We start from the raw sequence: 26,850 nt of genomic DNA on the forward strand, positions 1-26,850 counted from the left end.
GCTTGATCAAGGGGGAGCACAAGATGATCAAGTGATGGAGGAAGAAGCGCAACTGGCACCTCCAACCCAAGTTCGAGCGATGATTCAAAGGGATCATCCCGTCGACCAAATTCTGGGTGATATTAGCAAGGGAGTAACTACTCGATCTCGATTAGTTAATTTTTGTGAGCATTACTCCTTTGTCTCTTCTATTGAGCCTTTCAGGGTAGAAGAGGCCTTGCTAGATCCGGACTGGGTGTTGGCCATGCAGGAGGAACTCAACAACTTCAAGCGCAATGAAGTTTGGACACTGGTGCCTCATCCTAAGCAAAATGTTGTGGGAACCAAGTGGGTGTTTCGCAACAAACAAGACGAGCACGGAGTGGTGACAAGGAACAAGGCTCGACTTGTGGCAAAAGGTTATGCCCAAGTCGCAGGTTTGGACTTTGAGGAGACGTTTGCTCCTGTGGCTAGGCTAGAATCAATTCGTATCTTGCTAGCATATGCCGCTCACCATTCTTTCAGGTTGTACCAAATGGATGTGAAGAGCGCTTTCCTCAATGGGCCGATCAAGGAGGAGGTGTACGTGGAGCAACCCCCTGGCTTCGAGGATGAACGGTACCCCGACCACGTGTGTAAGCTCTCTAAGGCGCTCTATGGACTTAAGCAAGCCCCAAGAGCATGGTATGAATGCCTTAGAGACTTTTTAATTGATAATGCTTTCAAGGTTGGGAAAGCCGATCCAACTCTTTTCACTAAGACTTGCGATAGTGATCTCTTTGTGTGCCAAATTTATGTCGATGACATAATATTTGGTTCTACTAACCAAAAGTCTTGTGAGGAGTTTAGCAGGGTGATGACGCAAAAATTCGAGATGTCGATGATGGGCGAGTTGAACTACTTCCTTGGGTTCCAAGTGAAGCAACTCAAGGACGGCACCTTCATCTCCCAAACGAAGTACACGCAAGACTTGCTGAAGCGGTTTGGGATGAAGGAAGCCAAGCCCGCAAAGACTCCGATGGGGACCGACGGACACACCGACCTCAACAAAGGAGGTAAGTCCGTTGATCAAAAAGCATACCGGTCAATGATAGGGTCTTTACTTTATTTATGTGCTAGTAGACCGGATATTATGCTTAGCGTATGCATGTGTGCTAGATTTCAATCCGATCCTAAGGAGTGTCACTTAGTGGCGGTGAAGCGAATTCTTAGATATTTGGTTGCTACGCCTTGCTTCGGGCTCTGGTATCCAAAGGGGTCTACCTTTGACTTGGTTGGATACTCAGATTCCGACTATGCTGGATGTAAGGTCGATAGGAAGAGTACATCGGGGACGTGCCAATTCTTAGGAAGGTCCCTGGTGTCGTGGAACTCTAAGAAACAAACTTCTGTTGCCCTATCCACCGCTGAGGCCGAGTATGTTGCCGCAGGACAGTGTTGCGCGCAACTACTTTGGATGAGGCAAACCCTCCGGGACTTTGGCTACAATCTGAGCAAAGTCCCACTCCTATGTGACAATGAGAGTGCTATCCGCATGGCGGAAAATCCTGTTGAACACAGCCGCACAAAGCACATTGACATCCGGCATCACTTTTTGAGAGACCACCAGCAAAAGGGAGATATCGAAGTGTTTCATGTTAGCACCGAGAACCAGCTAGCCGATATCTTTACCAAGCCTCTAGATGAGAAGACCTTTTGCAGGTTGCGTAGTGAGCTAAATGTCTTAGATTCGCGGAACTTGGATTGAATTGTAGCATACATGTGTTTATGCCTTTGATCATGTTCATTCTGCATTTTGTTGCTTATTGTGGTGCTCAAGTTGTACAAACATTCTCCAGACCTCACAAGTCCTTGTGTAAGTGATGCACATATTTAGGGGGAGTTCTGCTACAACTTGACCCTTTGAGACTAACTATATGCTTGAGTTTGGTTGTTTTAGCCTCAAAGGAGGATTGAAAGGAAAAGGTGGACTTGGACCATACAAGACTTCCACTGCACTCCGATGAAAAGAGTAACTATTCCAAGTTCATCTTCAAACTCTTATTGCCTATTTGCTCTTAATTGAAGAATTTGGTGAGGCAATGGGGTTAAAGGACCAAGAGTGATCCCGTTTTGGTGCTTGATGCCAAAGGGGGAGAAAATAAAGGCCAAAGCAATAGATGGATCAGCTACCACTTGAGAAACTTTGAAAATAGTAGAATAGAGCTTTTGGGTTGTCAAAACTCTTGCATTGTCTGCATTGTCTCTTTTGTCAAAAGTTGGCCTCTTGTGGGGAGAAGTGTTGATTATGGGAAATAGGGGGAGTTTTTGAAATCTTTGATCAATCTCTTTTGGAATGACTCTCTTTATGCTTCAACATGTGTGTTTGACTTAGAGATAGAGATTTGAGTTTGATTTGCAAAAACAAACCAAGTGGTGGCAAAGGATGATCCATATATGCCAAAATTAAATCAAAATAAATTTGAGTTTTATTTGAAGTGATATTGCACTTGTTCTAGTTGCTTTATGTTGAGTTGGCATAAATCACCAAAAAGGGGGAGATTGAAAGGGAAATGTGCCCTTGGGCCATTTCTAAGTATTTTGGTGATTGAGTGCCAACACAAGTGCTTAAATGTGAATCAATACCCATGGATGGACAAAGTGCAAATCAAGAGTAAAGGTATGTTTCTAAGCCTTAGTACATTGTTTTGAGGACTAATGTATTGTGTCTAAGTGCTTGAAACAGGAGAAATCGAGTCAGAGAAAAGTTGGCTGTGTACAGCCAAAAGGTTGTTCGATCTGGAGCACCGGACTGTCCGGTGGTGCACCGGACAGTGTCCGGTGCGCCAGGCTGACTCGGCGTGAAGTGGCCGCTCTCGGGAATTCGCCGACAGCGTACGGCTAAAATTCACCGGACTGTCCGGTGTGCACCGGACTGTCCGGTGAGCCAACGGTCGGCCGGGCCAACGGTCGGTCGCGCGATCTGCGCGGGACACGTGGCCGAGCCAACGGCTAGAAGGGGGCACCGGACTGTCCGGTGTGCACCGGACATGTCCGGTGCGCCAACGGCTCCAAGTCTGCCAACGGTCGGCTTCGCCATTTAAGGAAGGAAATCGGGCATCGGACACTATCCGGTGTGCACCGGACTGTCCGGTGCGCCCGACGACAGAAGGCAAGGATGGCCTTCCAGATTTGTTCTCAACGGCTCCTAGCTGCCTTGGGGCTATAAAAGGGACCCCTAGGCGCATGGAGGAATACACCAAGCAACCTTAGAGCATTCTTGATCATCCACACTCAGTCTTTGCGCATTCGTTTGTCATTCTCAGTGATTCGAGCTCCGTTCTAGTGAGAACTTTGAGATAGTCTTTTGAGCTCGATTCTTGGCCGTGTGTGTGCGCATTTTGCTGTGGATTTGTGTGTGTTGCTTCTCTCCCTTACTCCGTGCTTCTTTGTGAACTTCAAGTGTAAGGGCGAGAGACTCCAAGTTGTGGAGATTCCTCGCGAACGCGATAAGAAAAGAAAAGCATAACACTGTGGTATTCAAGTTGATCATTGGATCACTTGAGAGGAGTTGAGTGCAACTCTCGTCCGTTGGGACGCCACAACGTGGAGTAGGCAAATGTTGTACTTGGCCGAACCACGGGATAAACCACTGTGTCTTCTCTGTGTTGAACTCTTTGTGGTTATCGTATTGTGCAAGATCTTCTCTCTAGCCACTTGGCATTAACTGTGCTAACGCTTAATCAAAGTTTTGTGGCTTAAGTTTTTAAGTTTTACAGGATCACCTATTCACCCCCCTCTAGGTGCTCTCAGTATGCAGCTAACCTGAGTAGGGGGTGAACTTATCTACTATGCGAGTCTTAAGAATGAAGAGTCATGACTACCATATATGGATTGAACAAATTCTTCTGGTGATGGTTCGAGGCTATATCCCTAAGCATGTTTGCCTATTGCTTGTAGATTTGAGATATTTCTTTTGCCAGCTTTGTGCAAAGGAGTTATCTCAGATCATGATTGCAAACTTGGATTTGATGCATCATTTGATTCTGCATCTCCCGTATGAGGCACAAATGGAGGGGCCGTGTAGGGACGATGGTGCTATCCAATAGAGAGATGTCTAAAGACTATTCAAAAGAAATATAGAAATACATGCAAAATTAAGGCTCCATTGCAGAGGCATACATACTAGAGGAGGTGTCAAACTTCATAAAAACTTACTATGGTAACAAACTTCCGAGTGTGCATAATCCACCCCTCGTTGCAATGATGGCGAAAATGAATTCGATCCTCAACATTTTTCGAGGGAAACTCGGACACGCAAGTGGTTTGACCACCAAGACCTTGAGACATAAACAGTGGCACCATATCATGCTATATCTATTGAACAACCTTGATGAGGTGATGCCTTACATGCAACAATTTCTTGATGAATTTTGGCATCGATCAAGGGATTCAACTCCATAGGAATATGATACCCTTCTTAGATAGGGCACGGGAAATGGATTGCCCAATTTTATTTCCTGGTTCAAACTGAAGGTACTGTCCTATCTAGCGCGTACTTAGTTTGTCATTTGAAGTTGTTGTTACATGCGAATAATATTACAATCTAGCTTGTTTGAACTTGCATGGTCAAAAAGATCCATCTGAGTGCCGAGTTCAGACAAGTAGCCAATGACTTTGCATATAGGGTCAGGACATTTTCTTGGTATGATGTTAATAGATACCATTTTCGCACAACAAGCTACAACCAAAGTCTGCCCAATCAAAAAATGATGTGTTTTAGAGTTTTTACGGTCGACCTTGACGAGGTCGAGTATTATATATTTTTTAAATATTTATTTGTAGACAACAACTAATATGCAATTAGGCCTTATGTGCAAGCGTGCAAGCGAGCCTCCTGGTTCGTTAAATTAAACCCTTTGACACCGGCCCGTGTAGTTTTATAAAAAACCCTAAAAACCATGATTATATCTACGGTTGAATCATGATGTAACGAACCAGGAGGCTCACTTGCAGGCTTGCACATAAGGGCAGATTACATATTGGTTGTTGTCTTATTTGTAATACTATATGAACTATCTTGTTAAGTGGATTTTGATAATATAATGGCATGAACCTATAGGATTATCACATTTTCTCTATACAAATTTTCTGTGAGGAAATAAAGGGTAGTTTGAATACCTCTCTCCCTTATACTTTTATTATTTATATTATTAGTGGATTTTGATAATATAATGACATGAACATATAGGATTATCACATTTTCGCTATATCGATTTCTCTTTGAGGAAATAAAGAGTAGTTTGAATACATCTCTCCCCTGTACTTTTTGTTAGAAACTCATGATTAGAGATGGCAACCGATATGTACTCGATGAGTAGTTCTTATCCATACATATATCCGTGAGATAAAATTATAAAAAAATTCATACCCACTTACTAGTATGAAATTATAATCACACCCGCATAGGTTAAAAAATATATCAGGTAACCAAAAATCGATTAGATATCCACTAAACACATATCAAATAACATAAATCTAATAACTATATGTGAGTAAATAAAAGATGAAAATACAATGAATAATGTAGAAACATTGATCATTCTTTTAGCTAATATATATTTATATATACTTAATTGAGTAGATTATATATAAGTGAGGCGACTATAAATTATTCGGTGGCTACACAGATATAGTTAGGGGTGTTTGGTTAGAGGCACTAAAGATTAATCTCTAGTTTTTAGTCTCATTTAGTCCCTTTTTTGTCAAACATTAAGACTAAAATATGGACTAAAATGATTTAGTCTTTAGTCCTTCACATAGATGCTAAAAGAGACTAAAAGCCTACATGAGTGTATTCTAAGAGCATTTGAGTCTTTGGACAATGTATTTAATGACTTTAGAATCTATTTAGTCCTTATAACCAAACAAGTAGGGACTAAGAGTCTGTTTGGTTGGGCTGTGGCTGTGAAAAAAGTTGATGTGGGCTGTGAGCTGTGGAAAAAACTGTTGTAGGCTGTAAGCTGTTAAAAAGCTAAAAATCGTTTGGCGAAACCACTAAAAGTCGTTAAAAATTCTTCGGTATATGTTTTCACAGTTCCATCCGAAAAGCCATTAAAAGCAGGTCTATGGGTGCTTTCAGATTTGCACTACGAGAAAGTTGGCTTTTAGAAAAAACTGCTTCCTGAATCCACCCCTTTGGTTGGCTTTTAGCTTTTAGGGGGAAAAGCCAAAGCCAAAAGTCAAACAAAACACACCCTAAAGTTTAGTCCTCCTAAGACTAATTAAAACCAAACATGAACTTAGGGCATGTTTGGATCGCAGCCTCACTTGCCACACTTTGCCTAACTTTTCTGCCTAAGGTTAGTTCTTCAATTCAAACGACTAACCTTAGGCAAAGTGTGGCATAGTTAGCCACGAACCAAACAGGCCCTTAGTATATCTGAACCAGCTTATCCGTTGAGTATAACTTCTGCCGGATATATAAATTTCAGGTACCCATCGCCTTGTATACACGTGACAGCCTGACAGGTTCCAGAATATACTAGCGCGCCCGCCCTTGCGCGAAGTACTACACCAGTAGTACAGAGCTGAAAAGATCCCTTTCCGTCCACTCCTTTGGTCTCAAATCCTCAATCATGCCCGGAATTTTGTACCAGCTCGTCGTCGCCGCCGCCATCTGCGCCCTCTCCAGCGGCAGCATCGCGGTCGCCTCAGGTTTGAATGCGACCGACTCGTTCCTCGTCTGCCTCGTCGGCGCGGGCGTCCCGCCGCGCCTCCTTCAGACCCCGGCGTCCCCGTCGTACTCCACGACGCTGCTCTCCTCCGTACGCAACCTCCGCTACGTCACGTCGGACATTCAGCGGCCGGTCGCCATCGTGGCCGCCACCGAGCCAGCCCACGCGCAGGCGGCCGTACGCTGCGGCCGCCGCCACGGCGTCCGCGTCCGCGCCCGAAGCGGCGGGCACGACTACGAGGGCCTATCCTACGCCTCCCTCGACCCCGGCGAGCGCTTCGCCGTGCTCGACCTCGCCGCTTTCCGTGACGTCCGCGTCGACTCCGCGCGCGCCGAGGCGTGGGCTGGATCGGGGGCCACGCTCGGCGAGGTCTACTATGCCGTCGCCGCCGCCAGCCGCGTGCTCGCGTTCCCCGCTGGGATCTGCCCCACTGTCGGCGTAGGAGGACACCTCAGCGGCGGCGGCTTCGGCACGCTGATGCGCAGGTACGGCCTCGCTGCGGACAACGTCATTGACGCCGTCCTCGTTGACGCCGACGGGAGGCTGCTGAACCGGACCACCATGGGGGAGGACCTGTTCTGGGCCATCCGCGGTGGCGGCGGGGAGAGCTTCGGTGTCGTACTGTCTTGGAAGCTCCGCCTCGTGCGCGTGCCGGAGACAGTCACCGTGTTCACCGTGCGCCGGTCAATAAACCAGTCCGCCTCGCACCTCATCACCAAATGGCAGGCAATCGCGCCGGCGCTGCCCAGTGACCTCATCCTCCGAGTCGCCGTCCGGAGCCAGCACGCGCGGTTTGAGGCACTGTTCCTCGGCCGCTGCAGCCGCCTCCTTGAGCACATGCGAGTTCACTTCCCCGACCTTGGCGTCACCCAATCGGACTGCGAGGAGATAAGCTGGATCCAGTCCACCGTGTACTTCGCCTTCTACTCGAGCTCCAAGCCACTGGAGCTGCTCCTGGACAGGAGCGGCGAGACGCCCAGATACGTCAAGGCCAAGTCCGACTACGTGCAAGAACCCATCCCACGGCACGTGTGGGAGAGAACATGGTCATGGCTGGAGAAGCCCGAGGCCGGGCTGCTCATCCTGGACCCCTACGGCGGCCGGATGGGCAGCATCTCTCCGTCAGCGACGCCGTTCCCGCACCGGAAGGGGAACCTGTACAACCTCCAGTACTACTCGTATTGGTTCGAGAATGGCACTGCGGCATTGGAGAAGCGGATGAGCTGGGTCAGGGGGCTGTACGAGGAGATGGAGCCGTATGTGTCCAAGAACCCAAGAACTGGATATGTCAACTACAGGGACCTGGATCTTGGGACGAACGAGTTGGAGGACAATGTGACTAGCTACGCCAGGGCGAGGATCTGGGGGGAGAAGTATTTCAAAGGCAATTTTGAGAGGCTGGCAGCTGTGAAGGCCATGGCGGATCCTAATGACTTCTTCAGGAATGAGCAGAGCATCCCTCCTCTTCCCGCTGCAAAAGGATGGGGCTCCATTTGAGTGGTCGTTTGTTTCGTAGCTTTGTGGTGGTGGATTTCTTGTCTACGTTTGTGAATTGTGATCACGGCTGAGGATTTGCATGGGTGAAGTGTAGAATGCACTATTGTATTCCGTGTTCTGTTGAGCTGAGTTCTCTTTGATTTGTTTTTAATCCTCATTTTAGTTCGGGGTACAAATTATTATTAGTGGACGAATAGTGATATTTTGGTTTCGGTGAGAGGCAGGCAGGCAGCAGCGAGTGCACGGCACAGTGGTCAGTGGCTGACCAAGCGGGCCGCCCTCCCAGCACACGAGCCTCAAGTCGCTCGCCACGAACACACACAAAACAGAACAACCACATCCCTCGTGGTCTGAACACAGGCGTTCTTCAACCTCGGGGCTGCGGAGCCGCCTCTTGGCCTCTTCTTGTTCCTATTCGTTCTCGCCTAGTAGGCTACTAGGCTGGAGCAGAACGGAGAACCAGAGACAAGGAGGTTATTCGGACACAGAAACTCCTCTCTCGGTAAGCATGAAACCCTACCCAAGTGCCGTCTGATTGTAATTGAGCGAGCTTTCTTGAGCGGGTGCGTGAGCAATCGAACCCCCTTTCTCTGTTCCCTCCATCGCCGCGTGGAGGAGGGCGGTGCTGATTGATTCTTCTCCGGACCTCGATTGTATTGATTTCCTGCTTTCTCCGTCGCTACCGTACCACCCACGCAAGCAAGGAAGCAAATCACCCAATAGGATCCGTTACTACTTTTAGTAGCGATTTTTCTACTTATATACTCCTCCTGCCTCTATCTTTCCTTGCATCTTCGTGAGAATTTGGAAATCAGGCTTCAATCCCTAGCCGCACATTGCGACGCCGCGTCCTCCTTGCCTCCGTGCCGCATCCGCAGGCCGTAGCGTCGTGCCCGTGTCCTCCCGACTCTCGGTCCCGGCCTCCCCGCCGCGTCCGCGTCCGCAGCGCCGCGCTCGCGTCCTCTCGGTCCCGGCCTCCGTGCTGCATCTGCAGCGCCGCCTCCACTCCACCGGCACCGGGTGGTGGGCGTCGTGTCGCCGTCCGCCGCCACACGCCCGCGCCAGAAGCGGGAGCTGTCCGCCGCGTCTTCATCTAGGACTGGAAGTCTGTGAAACCGCCGACGACGACGCCGCCGCTGCCATCTGCCATCACCGCCGAGGACGCTGTCGCTGCCCACAGAGGACGGCAGGACGCCGCTAGCATCGTCAATCTGTAAGATTTTAGTCGTTTCTAATGGTGCCTGGGGTTGGATTGGATGCTGGCTCCGCCACTGATTGGAATTGAGAAAAAAAATATAGGCCTTGGGACATGGAGCAGAGGAAGGAAGCTTGAGAAGCAGGATAGCAGACGTACCACCACGGCTATGGGGAGGCCAAGCAGGGGGAGGCAGCGCATCGAGATCCGCCACATCGAGGATGGCGGCCGGCTGCAGGTCACCTTCTCCAAGCGCAAGTCTGGCCTGCAAAAGAAGGCCTCCGAGCTCTTTCTGCTCTGCGGCTCGCCCGTCGCCATCGTCATCTTCTCCCCTGGCAAAAAGGTGTTCGCGCTGGGCACTCCCTCAGTCGACCACGTCCTCCGCCGCTATGCTCCGATCCCCGGCGAAGAAGAGGAGGATGGACTCCTTCCGGTGCTTCAGGACACAGACGATGTGAGCGCTATCACCGACCGCGTGGAGGTGGAGGGCATTGTGCGGCGAACGGAGGAGACCAAGGCGCGTTCGGTGATGGAGAAGGCACGGATGGACGCCATCGGGAAGACGGTGAGGCAGACCGCGGCAAAGGCCGGAAGGAAGTTCTGGTGGGAGGCGGACTCTGGCAAGCTCGGGGAGGCTGAGCTACCAGAATTCGCCAAGGTGCTCCGTCGGCTCAGGGTCAACCTGCAACGCCATTTGGACTCGCTGTCGGCGTCTACTAGGCAGCTGCAGTAGGAGTGGCTGTGCAAAACTGGGTCATTCGATTTGGTTAGGGCTTGGATGTTTAGGCACTTAGGATAGTGTCATTGACTACAAAAAAAATCAAAATGTTAGTGTGATTAGTCTGCCGCTTGACAAGAAGTGCTTAATGTGATTAGCATTTGCTGATTAGTTTTGACCACCTAAGGGCTTGTTCGTTTTGGTGATAATCCACATGTATTGGGTGGGATTGAGCCGGTTTAAATCCAAAACAAGTCAAAATACATCTCAATCCCATCCAATACACTCCAATACACATGTAATATCAATAACCGAACAAGGCCTAACAAGTGAACTGTGACTCATGAAAATGTTTGAAGTATACTAGTTGGTTCTCTTAAAGAATAACGACAATTTGGCAAGTAATGAATATCAGCAATGCATTGACCATGTTTGGCAGCCCTCCTTGGAGTAGCTCCACGAGAATCACTCGGTCACTCCTCAGCCAAATAGCAAAATGACACACTGATTCTGGTATAGAGAGGACAATAATCACTTCTTGTTTAGGGGCTCAAAAAATCTGCTACTCACTGTTCTCTGTTCAATCCCCACCGGAATCAATTCGCACTGCATTCCCCATCAGAATGGATTAGAACCACTCCATTATAGAACTAAGGATCTGGAGTTAAAAACAAGGGAGTGGAGCTCTACCAAACAAGTTATTTTTGTAATCCTGAACAATATAATCATTTCGAGTTTCCCATTCAAGTATGAAATTTTGTTCATTATCTGTCTCAGTTCTAGCAGTATTTTGTTTCAAGTACTCTTTTTTAAAATTGTGGTCTTGAGTCAGCAATTGTATTAATATAAGGTGTGACAGAATTTTTTTTGTTTGAAGTATCTCCCTAAACTGATGTAGAACAGCCATTTCATCTTGGTCATTTGATGACATCTCTCTGAAATCGACGGAGTCAACAGATCAAGATGACAGAACCATCATCATCATATTCATTGCCCTCTAAAAAGCGACAACGCTCTCCTGATGATAATGAACATTCACTAGACAGAGGTCGAATTTGTTTAAGCCTTGGTGCGCTACTCTCATTCTCCAGTCTGGTCTGTGTTCATACCTACAGTCATAGGAAACTGAGCACCTGTATTTAATAGTTTTTCTGATGCAGATGATAATCTTACGTTCAATGATACCATGATAGCACTTCAATTGATGCGCACACAGTTTCCAAAGCTGGATAAGGTATTTTGTGTTCCTTGGAAATATACTTCCAGTCCTCTTAAGATCTTTGATCAACAGAAACATGTTTCAATTCATTGCTTTATGTTCTGAACCCCGATTAAATTTGTTCTCTACATGAAATGCTGTTTTGTGTGTGTGTGTGGTGGTGGTGGGTAAAGAATATGTTCTATCATATATTTTTTGGACTTGGAATGCCTTGTAGCGCTTGAGCGTACAATGTCAGGGCCCAAGGGGGGCTGCGGCAAGGAGCAGCAGCAAGGATAAGATTAGGCAGCAAGCATCCTTATCCCCTTGATTAGATAAGCAGCAAGGATAGGATTAGTTGATAAGCTTAGGCAGCAAGCATCCTTATCCCCTTGATTAGATAAGCAGCAAGGATAGGATTAGTTGATTAGATAAGTCAGAGGTTTAGATAAGGTTGTTAGATCTGGCTGGCCTATTTAAGGGGGCAACTGGCACATCATTTGGATTAAGCAAGAATTAGAAGGGAAAATCCCCCCTCTTGCTCGGCTGTGGGTAGAGGCTCTTGACTGGCGCCCTGTGGACAGTAACCGCGACCAACAGCTCCAACGCATGAACAATACTGTACCACCCCCACCAACAGCTCCAACCATCCAATTCCCCCTCGAATCCCTCACCATCTAGCAACCATAACATACCATCAGCAGTGAACTTGTGGGAAAGACTGACTTGCCAATGGTAGTATTGGCCTATTGGCCTAGGGGGTGGGGGGCGTGGGGGCACAAAACAAGATTCCAGGTGTGTTTATCAAAGAGAGCATCACGTCCTTCCTTCATGGCAGACCTCCAATCTGGATCAGTGAGAGCACCATGGGATTTTGGCGACAGAGTGCTTGCATGGTAGAGAGCAGGAAGGTGAAATCCATGCTTCCTATGTGTAGTCAATGGCATGCTGGTTCACTGCATGAGCCACAGAAACAGCACCACACTGAAGTTAAGCAGGAAGCAGCTGTGCAATCAGGGCTGACCGCTGATGGCGAGAGTACGTAAACTGTAGTCACGCTGTGCAGCCAGCAGAGGGCTTAATACATTCTGCAGCCAGCGGTTTAGCCATATCATGTTTTATAAACAGCTTAATCTACTGTGTGGTCTCAAATTCTCTATCCTGAAACAAAAATTTCACCATTTTTTCTATCTTGATCTCTTTAGGTAGATTGATTCAGAAGCAAATTACTTGCATATCACTCCGTCTATTCCTGCTAAAAGTGTGTATCTTGAACAGGACACTGCACCTTACCTTTTGCAGTTTGAAGGGCAATGCCCCTAATGCACCTTACTGTGTCTGAGACTTTGACTGTACTGTTTATTGTGTTTAGCTTGTTCTTACCCTGTTATATTATATGAAACTCCTCAGCTCCTTAATCTTAACTCACAACTCTAGAATCATTGATGCATAGACAAAATGTAATAAGAACTCTTTACTTGTGAGACAAATATTCCAAAAATTGGTCACACACAAATAACAGGAGGGTGCACTATGAATCTGTGGAAATGTCATCATAAAATCTGTTGTGAACTATGTTAATCACGTGCTACTTGTTTCATTATTTCATTGTGTTCTGTTTCTGGCATTGGGTAAACCATATCCTATTTTGGCATCACTTGCAGGTTTTGGCGCAGCCATTCATTTTGCAGTCACAATTGTATAGCAGTGTGAAGGATAGAACACAAGTTGACAGAGACTTGGAGGTTTTGTTTAAACTTATGTTATTGTTGTTTATATACGATATGTTTTTTGTCTTTGTTATTGCATTGGTTTGTAGAATTACCATATTAACATGTTAGTTTTTATTGCTTATCACATTCATAGATTCAATATAATGACAAAAAAGAAACTAAACTTGTGAAGATACTGTGTTTTCTTCGTTATCACCATGGCACTGAAAAATGGAATGCTTCTTGTTTTGCAGTCATTTAAGAAAGACAAAGTGTTACGGATATTCAAACTTAGTTCTGGGCAAGATGATCATGCAATCATGTTCATGGATGATTATTTGAAACAGGTATGTCTATCTCTTGGTTCAGCATTACTAGGTTCACTAGGTGACAGTAATTGGGATATGAATCTACTATCACATATATCTATGTAAGAAGAATATAATTGGTGGAATATTCTTTGTATTGCATTGGCTCTGATGGGCTGATATATGGTACATAGAACTAACACCCCAGTGGATAGACAATATGGTACTAATCCTACTTACTCTAACATCGCCCTGCAGTCACAAAGTGACAATGAGACTAGGTAACAAGCTAACATCACCCTACAGTCATAACGGTTAGAGCTGGAAAAAAGCTCGAGGCTCGCGAGATGGCTCGGGCTCGCTCAGATTCGGCTCGGCTCGTGAGCCTGAACGAGCTCGAGACGAGCCTACTTTTGTGGCTCGCTCAAGCAGCGAGCCTGAGTCGGCTCACGAGCCAACCTAATGACATGATGTTATGTCGTTTCACTATTACATCTTTATGTTATTGATTTATTTTCTTATTTTTTATGGACTCAATGCTAGATATAGTTTAAAATAAGTTACTAGATTTTTGGTACATGTTTTTTATTTTATATATAATGAAAATATACAATTTATACTTTAAATGAGACTTAGTGTGGCAGCTCGCGAGCCTGAACGAGCCCGATCCGAGCCACATTTTTGAGCTTGTAATGCGACCGAGTCGAGCTCGGCTCGTTTCCAGCCCTAATAACGGTCAATGAATTGCATATGTTTTGGCTATGAAAGTAGCCAATGGGCAATGGGTTCTTATGCACGTTGTAGCCCTTTGTGTCGATGTCTAGGTTGCCAAGCGTGAGGGTGAAGGAACCATGGTCGAGGATGTTGTCTTGGATATAGTTGTGATCAATGTAGCAGTTGAGTCAACTAATGTCAAGGTATAGGCACAATGATGCGTCGTGGGGTTGATGGAAATGCGTTCAGGAAGTTGTCGTGGAAGAGGGCGATGGCGAGGTCGACGTAGTCAGGGCCGTCGAAGACGGGGACACAACTGAGAGAGTTCATGTAGTCAAGCTGCCAAGGATGAAGCGTGCGTTGGGGTAGCCAGGCTCGATAACACGTTGTGGATGAAAGTACGAACCTATCGTGATTTCGATCCCACAACAAGTAGATTTGTAGATTAGGTGTGGGTCAGCGCGTCACTGTTTCGATGGCTTTGCTCTGGATGAGCATAAGGAAGAGAGTTTTTACTGGTTCGGAGAGAACTACGTTCAGTATAGTGCTGAACTCTTTGTTGTTGGCTTTCATGTGTTACAAGGCTGAACACTTGGCTCTCGTGCTTGTGTGAGAAGTGTTACAATCTAAGTTAGCCTGCCTCTATAGTTCGGCTCTCGTCCTTTTATATAGTTGAGGGGCAAAATCCCGTTTGTTACATGATATTTCTCAGGGGGTGTGTCATCCCTCACTTTGGACGTGCATCCCCTCCGTATGTCTATGTGCATGCGTCATCCTTGAGCTTACCCGACCATCGGGGTGCTTGACCTAGGAAGAATTTATTCTAGCAATGAGGAGGGCAAAAGATCAATAGGATTCAACACGTAAACGGTGGCGTTGCCCCAGCGAAAATCTCTTTCCTTGGGATCGCCCGATGCGAAAGTTGTCGAAGGTTAGGATTAGGATCTAAACCTCTATGGTGAGAGTATCAGAACTATGAAGCAACCTTGCACGAAGAGAATCAAATTCAGGTCAAATTCCCATAACAAATCTGTAGGTAAAGAACTTCTCAATGAACTGATGGGCTAGGCAAGGCACAACTGTACAAGCAGGCACCATAGAGGTCAATGCACTCATAAGACGATCAGAAGCTGAATAGTATTCATCAATGGACATATCATGTTGCTCAATGATATGAGTCTACTGCATAAGGGTATGTAAAAGAGCACCACTGTCCTGAACAAACCGGTCCTTCAGATGAGACCAAATAGCCTTAGCAGTGGTGAATTTGGACAGGCTCATAATCATAGTTGGTTTAGTGCTATTGACCATTGCAGCCATTACCTTGCCATCATTGATTTGCCAAGTCTTGGTTGCAGCAGCATTGCTTCTATCAGCTGCTAAAATCGGTGAATCTTCAGTCAAATGGAATAGTAAACCATGACCTCTTAATGCAATCTGAACACAAAAAGCCCACTCTGGGTAATTCTGCCCATCAAACACAATATTGACAACAATAGCGTTGGTCGACATATTGAAGAGCATGAAAACACTGAAGAATAACAGATCTGAAAAAGACTGGCTTGATGGTACCAAAATACTTGGCGGATGAACAGTGGATACGCCGGCTGCAGCCTTGACGGAACCGTGTGAACTCCCAGCAGATCGAACATATCCCAGCAGATCTGGCCGGCGCGAGCTGGAGGTGGACAGACGCGGGAGAATCCTGGCCGGCGCGGGTGGCACGCGGATCCTGGGCTGCGCGAGGATGTGGGCGCGGACGAGGTGGTGGCGTGACAACGCAGGAGATAGCCGTGACGGAGCGGACGAGGCAAACGGCGCGGATGGCGGCCGAGAAGGGCCACGACACCGGCGGATAGAGGGCGGTGACGGCAACCGAGACGACAACCAGGTGGGAAGGCCGCGACGATGGCTAGAAATTTAGAGAAATCCTAATCGTAACTTGCTCTGTTACCATGTTACTAACCTTGGGATTAACAACTGATGATCAGTCCCTAAGGACTATTGGTTATATATATAGGCAGTAGGCCTGGGCCTAATGGGCCTTAACATCCACGACCCTGTCCATGGCGGCGACTGCTGCTCCAACCTCCTCATCCTCGCCGGCGCGGGTGCTGGCGCAGCCGCACCGGTCTAGGGACGCAGTGTGGGTGACCATCCGTGCGCGTCGACATTGGCCACACTGCCGCTGGGTCCTTGCGACTTGAGGTTGCTGCGCTGCATCGTCGGTGGCGACGTCGGCCCGCCAGGGTCTTCAACTTCTTCACTACAGGAGCGCGAACGGAAGACCAATGGGCGGTAGCGTCCCCTGGAACTAGGGGGAGAGAGTAGCTCCCCTCAGGATAGGGCCATAGGGGGATTGACGGAGGGAGGTGATGCACCGTGTAGGGGGCTACTATGCCGCTACACGAGAGGAGGGGGGAAGGCAAACTGCGAGGGCTGCAGACAACCTTAGACCTATATTTTAGCGTGAGACAGATGACAATGATTTTTTTTAACTTCAGCAGCCTGCTTGAAATTCGCTCCCACGAAGAGTTAGACCTAGGACGTGAGGAGTGCTACCAAAGCTAGGCCTTTTCACGAACCACAGTTTTTTGGAGCAAATCTTTGAGCTCTACCTGTACATAACTGCAATAATAGCTGTATGCATTAGACAAGTTTGCTTCTTTAGGGCTTGTTCGGTTACACCAATCCAGAGGGGGATTGGAGGGGATTAAATCCCCTCCTAGTCAAAATGACTAGGCGGGGATTTAATCCCCTCCAATCCCCCTCTGGATTGGTGTAACCGAACATTGACTAGGAGGGGATTTAATCCCCTCCAATCCCCCTCTGGATTGGTGTAACCGAACATGCCCTTAAGAGTTTTAACCTGCTGTTGTCACCATGTGAAGGTAATTCTGGTCGTTGGTTTTATTTCTTTTTAGAACCTAAGTTGAAAAGAAGAGGTTGTGTGTCTTATCCAAGGGCTATCCTGTATGCCTGTAAAGCTTTAGATTTCTGGACATATGAAAACCTATTTTTTTATGGACATATTTGTTTACTAGGTGAGTGTCCGTGCGTTGCAACAGAAACATATAATACCACGATAACATATGTATAGCCATATGTTGTGTTAATAATCAAAAATAAGCTATCGCTATAACTTTGTGGTAGTCATACAACAACAAAATTAAGTTTATGAAACAAATATAGTATACGAGCTCTAGATAAGAAATATTTTGATACATCTCTAACGACCACTCAATTTTTTCTAGGCACGAACGTCGAAGTGCACTATCCTTGTAAATTGTAAAAATAATTCGTTTTCAATTGTGTGGCGAAATATACTTATTTTTTTGTGTTACATACATAAGTTCAAATTGTATTAATATGATTATTAAAAAATAATTTCTTAAATTACAATGCCGCACGTTACCATAAATCGTGTCCAGGGTAACGTTACGACAAACCTAAAAGGCAGTAATTGTAATCGTAACGAAGTGAATACACATTAAAATTCATACCAAAACGATGGAATAGCAAGTGAGAACAAAAATTCTGAATCTTTGTTTTTTATCCTAAACTCGAGTATTTACAAATAACATATGTATATCTGAAAACCAACTAAACACTGATGCGCTTAATATTTTTTTGTATTTATTCTGGAATATTGTCATTACATTAATTCCCCATGTATTTCATCAATTCTACCAAGAATTTAGTCATCAGTATATTTAAGTCTGTACATTTGGTATAAGACAACATTAAACTCAGTAAAGACAATTAGTTATAGAAGAATGATGTTGACCAAGTATGAGAACAATACTCACAATGGAAATGCATGGTAACCTTTTACCATTCCACGAGCTAATATGACAAATCAATCTATTTTAAAAACAAATAGTCACTTTATAGAGTGTCATCCACAATTATTATTCATCATATATGTGTATTCATATAACTTTTGCTATGATAGTATGATATTTACATTGGACCTCTATTAAATTGACTTATCACTCTTTCTAATCTAATTGATATGAGAATTAAAGAAATAGTTCTAATACTCTCGCATCCTCTCGGCAGGTTGGCCCCAATCTGAAATCAAGATGCAAAGAAATATTTAGAATATGTACATTAGCTGTATCAACACACATATATAAACATTTGAATTATATAGGACAAAAGATTTATCTCCTAGATCATTCTTCCACACTGATAGAGTACAGTTCTCAAGAATTAAATTTTTGTAGCACTGATTAAGACTTCAGAGCATGCAAAATATTACTTTATGTACCAACTCTCAGAAGCTCATCAACACAACCAAAATAACTGATATAGACCAATGATAACGAGAAACAAATATTATGGATAGCTAAAACAAATATTATGCAATGACTACAACATCCGACGCCTTTTGGGCGCCCTGGAGTGACTACATAAAGTAGTCCAAAATGATATCAGTTATCTATTTCTTCCTAACCATCCGCTCCTCTAAACTCGATTGTGTAAGGAGCATGTTCAATATAATAACAACCACAAAGTTATGTGTGTAGAGCCGGTAGGGCTGTCTCAAGCGAGAACAAGAAGCTATCAAAGGGGGAATACTCTGTAGTTCAGTATCTTCCTTCCGCGTTTAGCTCCAAAGTCATTCGAGAATGCAGAACACAGCTAGATGCATCGATCTTTACTTCTGAGTTTTAGTTAAAGGACAAACATTTATACAAAACTACAACATGTAGCCGATAGTTCAAATATACTGGTAGGCAGTGTCATGTAAATATGTTAGCAGTGCCTCCGGAATGACCAAAAGAGTGCATGCCAGCATCTTGGTCCATAAAACATGTTAGCAGTACCCAGACCTATCTCTTTCATGTTTCCTGTCCGCGAATGCTCTAAAAGAAATAAGGAATATCACTCATAATGCTGAATAAACGCTTCCTAATAGACAAAAAGAACAAATAATTGAATTAGAAGTTCCATCAATTATGTACTTTGTCAAACAGAGGCTACATCAAAGGATGTTCAAACTGTACCCCATCCGTTCTAGAAAGAATACAATTCTAAAATAGTGCTATATGTTACTACATCAAATCTGATAAAAAATACTAATCATTTATCATATGAAATTGGTACTATGAAACAATTTAGCAGCAGTAATATTTTGCAAGAGCATAGCACGCCCAGGGACATTGTAACTTGTATATTACTGCCAAATCATGTTTACTTAAGCTGAAAACTAAACTTGTATTTTTAAAAAGTAAATAACTGAATGGATATAAAAAAATACGCGGAACATGTACCTCTATGAATTCTCTTCCACTTGTACAAGGAAAGGAACAAAAGAAGGTTAAGCATTGAGGGCCTTGTTGCATAGTTGAATCTTCATGTAGCATCTGCAAGTCTTCTTGAATTAAACATTTTTCACCAAACACACAAAGTAATCTACAACAAAATTAGTTAATACAAGTTAGTTTCGGGGACACATTTAAATGTGAAAAAAAGATACATACTCTGGTTAGTTGAACTATATTGAAACCTTTCACAGAGAATTTTATATACGAAGAACAAGCAACTGCAATTGGTGGTCTCTTATGCTTGTCACAAATACTGGTTGCCAGAGGGAATGCAAACATAAGACTACCTAACAAAAATAAGGAAAGAAAGACTAATGAAGCTGATCCTGGAATATATGAATAATTACTCCAAATAAGATGAACGGACCATCGCAACTCAGTGTTAGGTAGTCCTGTACCCTAGCATGCAACCATCCTGTTCTCCAGAACTATCATTGGACAAGCTAATAAGATTTTCTGTCCACAAAGCTGGGTCATCATCAAGCTTTAATAGAAAAGAAAAATAATAGTAGGTAAGCAATTTGCTTCTGCACCGTATACTATAAAGAAAACATATACATATCTAAATTCACTATTAATGTAGTGGGATACTACTCATCCCACATCCAATTAGGGAGGTGAAGGTAAATAGTTAGAATAACACAACCAGGCTTAATATAGCTTTTCACATCAGTTGGATAATGTGACAACCAGTTTAGGATCTGTAAATTCAAACCATTTAATGAAAGAATTAGCATTAGCATATTATAATATTCACATTGATAAAGTTAATAGAAAACATGATTCCAGTTTGTAACATGACAAATGACCCGTTCTGTAGATCTATAGGAAAATCTTTCAGCTCTTCTTCAAAGACCTTGAACATTATATGTTCATCTCTGCAAATGTTAATGCATAAGAGGTATTAAGTTAAGTAGGAATCAAACATCAGAAATATATATAGGATAAAAAATTACTAAACAAGGATGAGCAACAGATACAACTGCAGAACAAGGATGAGCAACAGATATGTCCGCGTGGGGCAGAGTTGGGCATGTGGCTGGGCGTGTTGCCACACCACGTCCGCATGAACCCTCAGCACGCCGCCGTCGACGATCGCCCAGAAAATCCACAACCTCCGGTTCGGACCTCACGATAGCCATCAGATCTGCTCGCCCTGCCAGTCCAACACCGCAAACGCCTCCTTCCTCCGCCACCTCCTTGTAAGCTTTCCCCCGACGATCGGAACCAGGACGTCGACCAAATCTTCCTCGCCCAGCGTGGCCCCACTGCTGGTCCGACCAGAACCATAGCAAACAAGGCAAAAAATGAACCAGGGAGAAATTCACTTGCACGAGCATCACAAAAAAAAACAGACATACACCAGGCACGCGGCAGCGATTCCTAAATCCTAGAGCCAGCGACAAACTACACAACACAGCGTCGGCGCGGCGAGCTCGAGCTAGATCAAAAACCATACCAGCGCAGGAGGAGAGGGAGCGAGGCACGAGAGATGACGTACCTTCGGCGGAGCCGATGCCGAATTCGTCCCAATCGGATACGACGCTCCTGCACCTCCGTTACTTCTCTGGGGATGGCGGGAAGGGAGGTGGTGACGAGGGCGAGGTGTGTGGAGGCATACGTCTCCACCTCTGCTCGGCTAGGGTGGCTAAGGCTCAGGGTGAGGTGGGGCGGCAAGCGAGGGGCAGGATGGTGTTCTCTCTATGAGGGGTGTTGATGCCCGGTCGACGGCTGCCTCAGGGTCGATGGAAGGCTAGCGCCATCGGTGGAAGGGGATTGCGGGGGCAATCCCATTGATTGCGGGGGTGGCCGCAGACCATCAACACTTCCTCGGCGTGGTGATGAGCACGGGATCTGGGAGGTGAATGGAGAGCACAGGATTTGGGAGGTGAATGGAGGAAGAGTCGTTTCGTCGATGGAAGGTGAGTGCCGTCGGTGGAAGGGGATCGTGGGGGCAATTGAGTTGATTGCGGGGGCAGCCGCGGACGTAGGAATGAGACCGTTGATGGCGGCGACGAAAGCGCGGCCACCGTGCGGGATCGGAGCGGAGGATGTTGCGGGTGGGAGGCAGAACCGTGCACCATCTCGGTGTGGACGCCTACACTATCTGCTTAAGAGTAGTAGAGATATAATGATAAATAAAATGCTTACGCAGGCATGTATATATGTAAGAGATGGTCTTATGTGTATATTTATTCACATACATGTATCTGATCGATTATTTCAATATTCTACTCTACTTTTAATCCTTCAGAAGCTTAAAAAGTGCATGTTTTTGTCATAAATTCTGTAAAGGATTTGTTTTTCATGGGATTATGATAAAGGAAGTTGTTTAAATTTGACAAATGCTATCAAGGCAGTGGACAAGTAATTCATCATTTTTGCCTTACACTTTTCATACTAAACTATTTTTTATATGGTTTTTTCTTGCATTAAACTTGTGCAGGTCTCTTTTGCTATTAAACGGTCAGGGGGTAAAGACCAAGATGGTAGTGAAGTATTTGAGTGGTTTGAGAGATATGTGGTCCCTTCAAAACTGGATGTTAGCATAACTCAACTAGAGCTGGTAAGTATCAAGAATTAGGTATTACTTCTGTGCAGGATTCTATCTTGGCCTTTTCTTATTAGAGGTAATTATCATTTGCTATTGAAAATATACAGATTTCTGTCAGAATTTTGCATTGCTACTCTTTATGTTCCTTTTTTCTGGTCAAATGTTAAATAAAACTAGGTGATGAACCAAGATTTATAAGATTTATTATTGCGCTGTTGCTATAGTAGCACTTCCACCTCATTGATATCTTCTATTGAAGAAATGGTCGAATATATCTAATATCTTTCATTGCAGTGCTCACTGTTATCACAGGGTGGTGATGTAACAGACAAACATATCACACTATTGATGAATGCTGGTCTCTTAGTAAGTAACTTCATATTTATTGCTTTAAGATCACTATCACGGATATTGAGGCCATGATTTCAAGAAAGTTATGTTCAAATTCCAATTCCATGTACTAAAAGAATAAATGTAGCTGTACTCGTATCATCTGTTTTCATGCGTGCCTATTTCTACACTTAGTATGAAAATAAAATGATTTATCTTCTCTTTACCAATTGTTAATTACTTAACATTGCTGTTTATGCTGGATTCCTTATTCCTTCCAGACTCGTCAACTTATTGATCCAAATATTTACTGGTTTTCTATTCCAAGAATTGGCCCCATATTGAAAGGCCTATCCCAGGTTTGTGCACCTTCCTAAATATTTTCAGTCCTTGTTTTAGGAAGTTGCCAGCGTGGACATCTTTTACCATCTGAGCTGGCTGTGTTGAGCAGGGCAGGAATGAAATTCTTTCGCTGTTGAACCGTAGAAAGTACAAGGAGATGCCGCTTTCTTCACTGGAGAATACAAAGTTAAGATTATCACCTCTTGATACGCGGTTCCTCCTTCGCGATTTGATTGGATCTGGGCACATAAAAACAGTTCAAACGCCCACTGGTTTGCTCGCTCGCGTATCAAGGGATTAATAGAGCTCTCTGTCGTAATCCTACTTATCTGTCTGCCTTATCTCTTATCTGATCATGCACGATTTGGTGATTCTAGTTTCGTTTTGCATTTTACCTGTTTTCAAACAGCATTCAACATGACCCCAACTCGTCGATAGTCTTTTTCATTTTAAGAGGGTGGTTGGGACTCCGCTCTACGTTTTGATGTTCCGTGGAAACTCCAGCAACTCGGTTCCCCAAAAAGCGTTTTTGATGGAGAAATTCGTTTTAAGATGTAGATGTGGAGTTCAGGGTTAATTACCCACCAATGTCATTCATTAAATGCCATTCATTATGATGAGAAAATAACATTTCGTCTCAATCTATTCCTTCATGCGTACGCAGCATCCACCTCTTCGTCAATGCATCTGCTCCTCCTGAAACCATATCACTTGCCATGGATGTTGGTCTCGAGTCCGATTTGATGGAATTGCCTACACAAATTCATTCTCATCCCCTTCCTCCTAATCCCATCCTATAGCGGTACTGTGCCGCTTGCTGCGGACATTAACTGTACAGACGTTTTGGACAACCACGACATGCCAGCCATGGCCACCAGTGCCGTTCTCAACATCATAACCAATGTTTTTTTAAGTTGAAGAAACAAATTAATTAAATTTTAAGAAAAAACAGGCCTGAAACCTACAGAGTGCACAAGCAACCTAGGGAACGACAACCTCGCATAAAACCAACCCCACACATAAAACCTCATCTAGAGTTATCGTTGTCGAGCTCCACACAATGTACGAGCAGCTCTAACTCTACCTGACAATTTCACCAAACGGGCCGCATATGTCCAAAGGAACTTGACGACGCTTATACCTAAAACCTAGTACAGAAGGAGGATGATCACGGTGCGCTATCATTGCCAAACCTCAACACACCCCACACGAGGTAGTTTTGATTCTTCGTCAACGAGCTTGAATCAATGTCCCGCTCATGGGCTTTGCGCAACCTCTAAAATATAATTCAGTCCACGAGGGAGGGGAGCTTCGCCTCATGTCATCCTTGTCCAGCCACACCTCAGATGTAGCAGATTCGACTTAACCTTGCAAAACACTCCACCTCCACCCGCAAACTAGACGCTGAGAGATGAAAGCAACAACTGAAGGCGATGTCGTGGCCGAGCGAACTTCAAAGCGATACCTCGAGGAAGGGAGTGATGTCATGGACACCACCGCCGACTGTCTCAGATGGACCAGGCCTTCACCCATGCAAGATAGTGTTGTGGAATGCGACACCTCAATAGGGAAGCGGCGCCCACAGGCGTCACCTTCGCCGAGGCTTTCACTCAAGATGTCCCCAACACATCGTCGGACCAAGACCCTGGGACAAAGAATGCAGTATCCACCATCGACGCCACCCTGGCAACCCACACACCCTTACATAGGGGCATCGATGCGCTAACTGTTACAGCAGCCACATAGCTACGTCGGCCGCCACCTTCTCTGGTTGGACACTTGGAACCGGACAACACCTTGCCCCAAGCAACACACTGCCGTGAGCTAAAACCGTTGCCGGCTACCACCGTCAGCCTTGGCACACGCGGCCATTGAAGCCAACTACCACCGGGCACACAGCCGCCGCCACCACCACCCTTGAGGTTGCAGGAACCGCTTAGGAGCAGACCAGAAAGGAGCACCAGAGCTAGTCATTGCGTCTTCGGGGAAGTGAATGTCAGTTGCTTTACACTGATGGAGAAATAATCCTCAAACCTAATATAAACCATCAACAAAAAGCAGAGGAGCAATAATCATTAGACTTGTACTAGTTCACTACGAGTGCAACACAATGTACAAAGGTTATGTAGTGTTCCAACATTTCAGAGTTTCCACACATTGTATTACACATGAAATAAATGTGAAACTAAGCTAGGTGCATGCAGCTCCAAGATCAACTATACAATCCATGGGCCGGTGCCACCGCAGACACGGCCAGGCGGCCTCGCCGAACACCATGACACGTTGGAGAGGCGACGCCAGCCGTCCCGCATCCCCTCGCACCGCCAAGCCATCAAATGAGAGAAAAGCCTATAGATGGCCAATAAGCATGAGGCCCGTAAGCCCGGCACAAAGCCCGCTGTTTGGGTCTGATCCAAGCCTGCACGCCTCGTTTCTATGCGGGCCCAGGCCAGCCCGGCACGAATAAGCCGGTCGGGCCCGGATAGGAAACTAAGCACGGTGGGCTGGTCCGGCACAGCCCATTTACCTCTAAGCCCGTCAAACCCGCTTTTTTGCACTAAACCTTGTTTAACGAACCGTTTAGCCCGTTTTTTTCGTGGTTACCGGGCCGGCTCGACCTGTTTAGGCCCGCTGCGGGCCGAGCTTGGACAGAGAAACGAGCCCGCGAAATGGCCCGACTCGGTTTTCTAACCGTGCTTGTTTGGCCATCGCTAGAAGAGCCGATGTTCGATTGCCTTGAAACAGCAACAATGCGTTCGGCGTGGCTAGCAGCGCCATCGACGGTTGTGGTGCGAGCGTCCAATTTTTTTGTATTTTGTTCCTTTCTCGGAAAAAAATTCACGTTTGGACCTTAAAAAAATTTAATGTCATTTTTGGACCCTTTGCTCGGCGCCATAGGCTATGGCGCCGAGGTAACACATCTCGGCGCCATAGCCTATGGCGCCGAGGTACGTGCTGCGATGGCACAACCCGGACGATGTGGCGCCGACGTGGCACCGAGCTCGACGCCAAGATCTATGGCGCCGAGCTCGGATGTGTAATCACAAAGCTTGTCTAGCTCAGTCGGTAGAGCGTAAGGCTCTTAACCTTGAGGTTGTGGGTTTGAGCCCCATCGTGGGCGTTCAATACTTTTTGAAAGGGAATTAGGCTTACACCTCTTTCCTAATTGATTTTGGTGGTTGAATTGCCCAACACAAATAATTGGACTAACTAGTTTGCTCTAGTCTATAAGTTCTACAGGTGCCAAAGGTTCACAACAAGCCAATAAAAAGGCCAAAGATGGGTTCAAATAATGGAGCAAAAGACATCACAAAAGGCACCCTGGTCTGGCGCACCAGACTGTCCGGTGTGCCACCGGACAGCGTCCGGTGCACCACTGGACATTGTCCGGTGCACCAGGGAACTCGACGCTGAACTCGCTACCTTCGGGAAAATGGGAGGCCGCTCTGCTATAATTCACCGGACTGTCCGGTGAAGCACCAGACAGTGTCCGGTGTCACACCAGACTGTCCGGTGTGCCAGCGGAGCAACGGCTACTTCGCGCGCAACGGTCGACTGCAACGCATTTAATACGCGCCTGCGCGCGCAGAGGTCAGAGCACGCGCAGTTGGCGCACCGGACAGTCTACAGGATCTGTCCGGTGCACCACCGGACAGCCCAGAGGCCCCACCAGTCAGAGCTCCAACGGTCGAACCCTAACGACCGGATGACGTGACTGGCGCACCGGACAGTGTCCGGTGGCGCACCGGACTGTCCAGTGCGCCATGCGACATCAGTCTTCCAACGGCCATATTTTGGTGGTTGGGGCTATAAATACCCCAACCACCCCACATTCAATGGCATCCAAGTTTTCCACCTTCAACACATTACAAGAGCTATAGCATTCAATTCTAGACACAACCAAAGAAATCAAATCCTCTCCCAAGTCCGGAATCACTCCAAATCAAATAGTGACTAGAGAGAGTGACATTTGTGTTCATTTGAGCTCTTGCGCTTGGATTGCTTCTTTTCTTTCTCATTCTTCTTGTGATCATACTCAATTGTAACCGAGGCAAGAGACACCAATTGTGTGGTGGTCCTTGCGGGAACTTTGTGTTCCGTTTGATTGAGAAGAGAAGCTCACTCGGTCTAAGTGACCGTTTGAGAGAGGGAAAGGGTTGAAAGAGACCCGGTCTTTGTGACCACCTCAACGGGAAGTAGGTGTAACGCCCTGAATTTGGGGGTAGATTTTTTTCTTCTTTTCTCTCACCAAAT

The 26,850-nt window shown here is 45.8% G+C and overlaps 3 protein-coding genes across 13 annotated transcripts; all 3 read left to right on the forward strand.

Annotated features, from left to right (window-relative positions):
- The first annotated feature begins 6,470 nt into the window (after nucleotides 1-6,470).
- On the forward strand, nucleotides 6,471-8,339 carry LOC100276794 (uncharacterized). Its single transcript, NM_001150505.2, has one exon. The coding sequence runs from the start codon at nucleotides 6,597-6,599 to the stop codon at nucleotides 8,190-8,192; it is 1,596 nt and encodes a 531-aa protein (NP_001143977.2). The 5' UTR covers nucleotides 6,471-6,596; the 3' UTR covers nucleotides 8,193-8,339.
- A 144-nt stretch (nucleotides 8,340-8,483) lies between these two features.
- LOC100193134 (uncharacterized) lies at nucleotides 8,484-23,248 on the forward strand. 10 transcript variants are annotated; one of them, XM_035962031.1, is made up of 9 exons: nucleotides 8,484-8,694; nucleotides 11,004-11,174; nucleotides 11,266-11,339; nucleotides 12,968-13,048; nucleotides 13,270-13,362; nucleotides 21,817-21,936; nucleotides 22,219-22,290; nucleotides 22,536-22,613; nucleotides 22,706-23,189. In XM_035962031.1, the coding sequence occupies exons 2-9, from the start codon at nucleotides 11,069-11,071 to the stop codon at nucleotides 22,895-22,897; spliced, it is 816 nt and encodes a 271-aa protein (XP_035817924.1). In that variant the 5' UTR covers nucleotides 8,484-8,694; nucleotides 11,004-11,068; the 3' UTR covers nucleotides 22,898-23,189. The 10 variants fall into 10 exon arrangements, with proteins under 10 accessions (XP_035817924.1, XP_035817922.1, XP_035817921.1 ...); XM_035962029.1 differs by having other exon boundaries at nucleotides 8,491-8,694; nucleotides 11,009-11,174; XM_035962028.1 differs by having other exon boundaries at nucleotides 8,509-8,694; nucleotides 10,983-11,174; nucleotides 22,706-23,237.
- LOC100273746 (uncharacterized) lies at nucleotides 8,733-10,369 on the forward strand. 2 transcript variants are annotated; one of them, XM_008660051.4, is made up of 2 exons: nucleotides 8,733-9,405; nucleotides 9,492-10,283. In XM_008660051.4, the coding sequence occupies exon 2, from the start codon at nucleotides 9,557-9,559 to the stop codon at nucleotides 10,118-10,120; it is 564 nt and encodes a 187-aa protein (XP_008658273.1). In that variant the 5' UTR covers nucleotides 8,733-9,405; nucleotides 9,492-9,556; the 3' UTR covers nucleotides 10,121-10,283. The 2 variants fall into 2 exon arrangements, with proteins under 2 accessions (XP_008658273.1, NP_001141627.2); NM_001148155.2 differs by having other exon boundaries at nucleotides 9,005-10,369.
- Nucleotides 23,249-26,850: the final 3,602 nt, after the last annotated feature.

Source organism: Zea mays, chromosome 9 (genome assembly GCF_902167145.1).
Source record: "Zea mays cultivar B73 chromosome 9, Zm-B73-REFERENCE-NAM-5.0, whole genome shotgun sequence".
Taxonomy (NCBI): domain Eukaryota; kingdom Viridiplantae; phylum Streptophyta; class Magnoliopsida; order Poales; family Poaceae; genus Zea; species Zea mays.

Excerpts from the sequence above, each read along its gene's own strand:
- LOC100276794 (NM_001150505.2), top strand. The coding sequence starts at position 6,597 with ATGCCCGGAATTTTGTACCAGCTCGTCGTCGCCGCCGCCATCTGCGCC.
- LOC100273746 (NM_001148155.2), top strand. The coding sequence starts at position 9,449 with ATGCTGGCTCCGCCACTGATTGGAATTGAGAAAAAAAATATAGGCCTT.
- LOC100193134 (XM_035962031.1), top strand. The coding sequence starts at position 11,069 with ATGACAGAACCATCATCATCATATTCATTGCCCTCTAAAAAGCGACAA. Across the intron at positions 21,937-22,218 it reads GCATAACTCAACTAGAGCTG|TGCTCACTGTTATCACAGGG; the intron begins GTAAGTATCAAG and ends CTTTCATTGCAG. Across the intron at positions 22,291-22,535 it reads TGATGAATGCTGGTCTCTTA|ACTCGTCAACTTATTGATCC; the intron begins GTAAGTAACTTC and ends TATTCCTTCCAG.